Here is a 6,952-nt window from a genome sequence, read left to right as displayed (position 1 = left end):
TCTCCTGGACTGTCGATCGGACCAGATTCGGCGGTCTCCGCCACGTTTTTTTTCCGGCATTGATGTTAGATGACAGGGATGACTAGGGTTTACCGATGAAGATGATGATGGTGGTGGAGCGACGCCGACGGCAGCTTCAGGCCGACCGGCATCGCGGGGCGGCGGTGGTGTTATTTCGGGTTAGTGGATTCTACTCAGGTTCATTCGGGTCTCGGTTTGATTCGGGTCCTTCCACGGTTCGAGTCCGGTTTGAGTCAACACCGGAGAGCGTCATCGGAAAAAAAACTAACTAAGCGGCAGTGGGTATATTTCGTTATGTTCTTAGTGTTCCTTTTGTTCTTGTTTTACAATTAGTGGATGCATTAAATCGAATCAAGAAAAATCGTTATAAGGAAGGTATCGGGTTGGTTAAAAACTAGTTTGATGAAGATGACGTTTAAAGTCTATGTTAGAAGTATGTCGACGATTGATAAGGCTAGTTGATAAGGCTTTTGCTAGTCAAATTGGTAGAAACATGGAGGCATATGTCGACGATTTGGTAATCAAAAGCAAAACGGAACACCAAATGCTTGACGACATCCAAGAAACATTCAAGAACCTAAGGAAGGTCAACATGAAACTCAACCCCGAAAAATGTTCGTTTGGGTTTGAAGAAGGAAAGTTTCTGGGACACATTGTGGGAAAACAAAGTATAAAAGCCAATCCAAACAAGTTGAGGGTTGTTCTCGACACCAAGCCACCACGAAGCAAAAAAGAAGTAGAAAGCTTAAACGGGAAGCTTGCTGCCCTGAAGCGTTTTACCTCAAAATTGGCTGAAAGATCTTTACCTTTCTTCAAAACCCTCAATGGCTCTGCTCTGACAAAAAGGATTCCAAGTGGACTGAGGAGGCTGAGGAAGCCTTCAACCAGATGAAGCAACACCTAGCTTCACTCCCAGACATTGCAGCCCCAGAAACGGGAGAGTTGATCTCTGAACACCTTTCGGTTGCTGAAGAATCAATAAGTGCGGTCCTCACCATTGAACGAGACAAAGTTCAGGTACCCATTTATTTCTTCAGCAAAACTCTAAAACTAGCAAAAATCAAATATCCTCCCTTGGAAAAACTTGCTCTAGCCCTAGTCCAAACAGCTAGAAGGCTTCGAAGGTATTTCCAAGCACACCCCATACAAGTGGTCACCGACCAACCTATTAAGAGTGTGCTTGAAAAACTAGAAAACTCGGGACGATTAGCTAAATGGGCAGTGGAACTAGGTGAACATAACATCACCTATGTTCCAAGAAAAGCCATCAAAGCCCAAGTATTGGCTGATTTCATTGTGGAAGTCCCAAAGCAAGCAATCACTGAAGTAAACACAGTTGCCATTGAACCCTCAGACCTTGAAGCCTGGAAGCTTTTTACTGATGGGGCTTCAAGCGTTGAAGGGTCAAGGGCCGGACTTATTCTGATCAACCCAGAAGGGTTAAAATTCACGTATGCTCTTCGATTTAATTTTCAGACCACCAACACCGAAGCTGAATACGAAGTGTTGATAGCCGGCTTGAGGTTGGCTAAAGAAATGAAGGTCGAAAAGCTTGAAGTCTTCACAGACTCATTGCTGGTGTCAAGTCAAATGAACGACAGTTATGTTGCAAAGGAGCCAAATATGAAGAAATACAAGGAAAAATCCAAGGAGCTGATGAACACCTTCCAAACGTGTACCATCAAGCAAATTCCCGGGTCTCAAAATAAGAAAGCTGATGCTCTAAGCAAATTAGCTTCTCTCACCTTTGCCCACCTCACTAAAAAGGTGTTGGTAGAAGTATTGAAAACCCCATCAATTGAAGAGTTGGAAGTTCAAGACGTAATCACCGAAGAAGGCACCAATTGGATGACTTCAATCAAAAAAATTTCTTAAAAATGGTGAGTTGCCTGTTGATCAAACAGAGGCTGAAAGGGTTAAAGTCAAGTCTAGACAGTACGAGTTGCAAGGCGAAATACTCTACAAAAAGGGTTACCTTGCACCCTTGCTGAGATGTGTGGGTCCCGAACAAAGCCAGTATTTGATTAAAGAGGTTCATGAAGGTATATGCGGAGCTCATTTTGGAGCTAGATCGGTGGTTGCTAAACTAATGAACCTTGGGTATTTTTGGCCCTCCATGCACCGAGACACAACTGAGCAATTAAGGAAGTGTGATTCTTGCCAAATTCATGCACCAGTCCCAAAGAGTCCCAAGCATGATCTTGTCCCAATAACCTCAGCATGGCCATTTTATAAATGGGGGATGGACATCGTTGGCCCATTCCCACCAGCCAAAGGTGGAGTGAAGTTCTTTTTGGTGGACATAGATTACTTCACCAAGTGGCCTGAGGTTAAACCACTTGCAAAAATCACGGGCAAACAAATCATTGATTTCGTTTGGGAAAACATCATTTGTCGTTATGGATTACCGGGAGTGCTTGTCACCGACAATGGAAAGCAATTTGCCGAGAAGCCTTTCAGCGTTTAGTGCAAAAAAATTCAGAATCTCTCAGGTTTTCAGTTCAGTGGCATATCCACAGTTAAACGACCAGGTTGAAAGGATGAATCGAAGCATAGTTGAAGGAATCAAGGCCAGATTGGGAAGGTATGAAAGCAATTGGCTTGAAGAATTGTCGAGTGTTCTATGGGCCATAAGAACAACCGAAAAAACAAGCCACAAAAGAACACCTTACAGCTTGGTATTTGGATCTGAAGCCGTGATTCCAGCTGAAGTAGGAGTTGTAACACAACGAACTGTCAACATGGATCCCGAAACAAACCAAAAAGAGACCATGTTGAACTTACAACTCCTAGAGGAAACACGAGACCAAGCTGCAATTCAAGAGGCTAAATACAAACAACAGATGGAAGCTTACAACAACAAAAGAGTCAAGAACGAACGTTTCAAGCCAGGAGACCTGGTGCTTAGAAACAATGAGGCTAGTAAAAAAGAGAACCAAGGAAAGCTCGGCCCAAAATGGGAAGGCCCATATACCATCCTTGAAGCACATAAGGGTGGATCCTATAAGCTAGCCGACTTAGAAGGTAAAAAGCTTCCAAGGCATTGGAATGGAAAGACCCTCAAGAGGTTCCATGTCTAATTCAAGAAAGATTGGTTTGTATTTCACAAGTTGTATCTCAAGAGTTGTACTATGACCACCTTTTGTAAACACAATATCTCTTAAATGAATGAAGTTGTTTTATCAAATTTGTCTTTCTATCCTAAAATCAGGTTGAGAACCAAGCAAAAAACTCCATGGCAAGGGCCATGTAAGGGGATGAGCTCCCAGGCCACATCGCTCAATAGGTTCAAGGGTTGAATGGACCTATATAAGGGGTGAGTTCCTAAATCAATACAACTCCATGAGACTTATAATTGAAAAACAAAGTTGTCTCATAGACAGTTCCGAACAGCCTACACCAAATGTTCCTTAGCCTTAGAAAAATTATCAAAAAACAGGCTTACGAAATCAAATCAAAATAAGGAAAGTAATGAATAGGATAGGTGCTATGTCTTCTTGTTAAAAATACCAAGGCTAAGTGACTGCAGCACTGAACCCTTTAAGGTATGAAAAACATAAAGACAACACAAACGCAACAAAGGCAAAACCACAAAGAAAAGAAATAATCTAAGGAGCGATACAACAACATGAGCAAAAAGGTTACACATAACCCAAAACTCAAAGATACAAACCAAGTCATGAAACAAAAGTAATAACCAGAAGCCTCGAAGGCTTCAAGCTACATACATGACAGCAAGAAGCCTTGAAGGCTTGAAGCCAACCAAGCTGCCTTACCAAACAGGCACAAACACAAAAAACATAACACAATGCAAGTAGTAAAAACTTAATAGCATAACAAAGAAAGTCTTAACAGACTCCCAAATATCCAAACAAAGTTAAAGCAAGCCTTAATAGCTTGCAAACCTAGGCAATTGTTCAAATGGCCATCCAGGCCTAACCACAACCACATAACAGGAACCTTAAGGGTTCCTGCGAAACCTAAAATTGTTTAAGTTACCATTACAAACCATAAATTGTTTTAAAGGGTGCTAAGAAAGCTACGAATATCAAGCATCAACGGAAGGCTTAGAAGCTCCAGAACTGTTACCTTTAGCCTTTTTGGTTTTCTTGGACTTCTTAGCCTTCGAGCCACCATCACCATCGACTGCTGAACTCTCCACGGTTGCATCTTTGGCAGCATCAAGCTCTCCCGAGAAGGTATCCTCGCTATCTCCTGAATAGGAACGTTTCCTTGAAAGAGAACCAAGTACTTCGGCACATACCTTCTCATTAAGACCATCCGGTTTTAGTTCCTGCAAAACAGAGAGGGGCTTACCAAAACAAGCTGAAACCTGGCTCACATACGGGTAGGTTAGCCTCTCCATCTGCTCAACTGAACCCTTGAAGACCTCAGAAGCTTCAGGACGGTACAAAGGAGATTTTTCCAAAGGATGACCAGATTCATGAAGCTTATAACCTGCAATAAGACCTTGATATTTCCCCAAGTTGAGCAGTTTAGTGTAAACTTCACCAAGAGCAGAACTCTTTAGAATGAAGGAGGTAGGTAACAACTTGGTGGAAACCTCGCTCAATAAGCCACTGGTTATCACCAGTGGCTTGAGCAACCAAAGCCTTCAAGCCATCTTTTTCTTCATCAAAGGCCTTCTATTGAACAACCAAGGCCTCCCTATTAGCTTTTAGCTTCAACTGGTCAGCTTCGAAGCTTTTCTTGAGATCAGTTACCTCAATCTCGTGCCTTCTCGTCAGTTCACCCACCTTCTTGACCCAGGCCAGCTCCTTCTCAGAAAACCATCAATTTCTTTCTTCATGGCAGCCATGGAGGCTTTCATCTTCTCTTTCTTCTTGGAGGCTTCTTCATACTCCCGCATACCCTTAGCAAAACGGGTAACACCTTCAGCCAATAGGGCTGAAAGGTTGCAGGAACTCAGCATCATTCTTGAAATAAGATGATCGGCCTCCAACTCAGAAATAGCGCTTCAAACACCGGGAGGAGCGAAGTGGGCCAAGGCTTTAGCACAAACAGCCGGATCTTTGAAGCTATCTCTAACCTTAACCCCCCAGTTGGGCACATAAACCTCTTCACCCTCCGGACCTTCGAAGCTCTCAACACTTTTGGCAGATGAACCTTGGATGGTAGGAGTACTACCTTTCTTAACCAACTTCTTCTTTTTTCTAGAAACAACCAGCTCTTTCTCCTTACCCTTTGACATGTCAACCTCAAAAGCTTGCTCCGCTGATACTTCAATATCATCACTAACATCAATGGGCTCCGAACCAGATGGTTGATCAGCACCTTTCAAATAACGTTTTGAACGACGGACAGAGGCCTTGGAACCCGTAGCCTTGATAAAACCCTTGACATTTGGGACATTCACATATCCGGAACCCTCGAACCTATGATCGGATCCCCTAACAACCGCATCCTCACCCGGAGTAGCAACAGCATCATCAAAGGCAACGTCAGAAGTATCATCACTCTTGATAAAATCGAGTGTAGACATGACTACAAAACAAACATAAAACATATAAGCAAGCAAGAAACAGGAACATAACAGCACAAGAAGAATAAATGCATACCCTGCCCATCTCTCAAAAGCAACGGGTCACGATTACGTTTTTCCCACAACTTACTGAGACCCAACAACACCAACAAATGCTCAGGAAAGGGACGAAGCCTTGAAGGGCACTCCCTAAGAGTTTCTAAAAAGCGAGCATTTATATCAAAGGCAAAAGGTTCAAGTTCATTCAAAACGGCATCCGGGTGCCTCCAAACAAGTTTAAAAGGGACAATTTCCTCGGACACCCAGAAAAACCGGTCCTTTCAGACACCAAGGGTAGAAACCATAGACGAAATCAAGCAAGTGTCAACTTGAGTTGTCTCGAAGGTAAACCAGTCACCATTCTTAGCCAGTCGGAAAAAACGACGGAATGATAAAAGAGTTAGGTCATACCCAGAAGACCAGCACAAAACTTCAAAATGTAAAACCCTAGCCATGCCAAGAGGGTGAATCTGACCGAAAGATATGCGATAATACTCCAGGATATTCAAAACAAAGTTCGAAAAGGGGTGACGAAGGTTAGAAAACTCAAAATGACGACAGTATAGAGCAATGGAACCAGGGGGACATTTATCGATTGAAACATCACAAGCCGGTGCAACCGGTTTAAACTTCGTCCCTATTCCCCATTGCATACAAAACAAATCAACCTCCTCTTGAGTCATTCGAGAAAACGATTTCGCTAAATCCTTACGGGCACCCATGATAATAAATAAGAAGAAAGTAAGCAATCGGAACTAACCTGCTTCGAAAAAGGGGAAAACTTGAGAGAAAGAGAGCAAATGATGTTCTTCTGTGAAAGTAAATGTAAATTAATGAGAAGAAAATAATATAATTAAACGGAGGAATTAAAACCGCCGCCTGACACAAAAGAAAACTGCCACAAGTCATATCAAGTGTCTTGTCAAATTCAAAAATCAAAAAGCTCAACCGTTTTCAACCCTTCAAGCCTTTAAGCCTTTAAGCAATAGAGACACATATGTAAAAGTCAGAAGTCTTTGAGCTCATTTTCCAAAAACCTCTGATTTGGGGGGCTGATGACGGGGGTAGCCCAAAACCAAATAAAGTGACTTAAATACATGAATGCTCAAAAGGTTAAAAGGTTCAAAGGTTGAAAATCCGGGAGCCAAGATAAAGCAACACGTAAACAGTAAGTAGTCACATCTCTAATTGCTTCACCAACTTCCCCAGCCGCAAAAGTAAGGCAGATGCACAGAGCACAGTCTTTTACCCGCAGGTCAAAAGGCTTTCACCCCAAAAAGGGTAAGTCCCCCACTGCAGACATGTTCACTAGTCAACAGCTTCCTCTTTGAGCCATGACTCTCCCTATAATGTGACACTTCATTTAATGCCAGGACATTCTCCGATCAG

General features: G+C 42.7%; 1 protein-coding gene across 1 annotated transcript; it reads left to right on the top strand.

Annotated features, from left to right (window-relative positions):
• Positions 1-909: 909 nt before the first annotated feature.
• On the top strand, positions 910-2,488 carry LOC110870025. The gene is made up of 3 exons (XM_022119221.1): positions 910-1,038; positions 1,498-1,858; positions 1,926-2,488. Exons 1-3 carry the CDS (start codon positions 910-912, stop codon positions 2,486-2,488), a joined length of 1,053 nt encoding a protein of 350 aa, XP_021974913.1.
• Positions 2,489-6,952: the final 4,464 nt, after the last annotated feature.

Source organism: Helianthus annuus, chromosome 8 (genome assembly GCF_002127325.2).
Source record: "Helianthus annuus cultivar XRQ/B chromosome 8, HanXRQr2.0-SUNRISE, whole genome shotgun sequence".
NCBI classification, from domain to species: Eukaryota; Viridiplantae; Streptophyta; class Magnoliopsida; order Asterales; family Asteraceae; genus Helianthus; species Helianthus annuus.
The sequence above is the reverse complement of the archived record's forward strand: the minus strand, read 5'-3'. Positions and strand labels throughout refer to the sequence as shown.

Excerpts from the sequence above, each read along its gene's own strand:
- LOC110870025 (XM_022119221.1), top strand. The coding sequence starts at position 910 with ATGAAGCAACACCTAGCTTCACTCCCAGACATTGCAGCCCCAGAAACG. Across the intron at positions 1,039-1,497 it reads TTGAACGAGACAAAGTTCAG|ACCACCAACACCGAAGCTGA; the intron begins GTACCCATTTAT and ends TTTAATTTTCAG. Across the intron at positions 1,859-1,925 it reads AGACGTAATCACCGAAGAAG|AGGCTGAAAGGGTTAAAGTC; the intron begins GCACCAATTGGA and ends TTGATCAAACAG.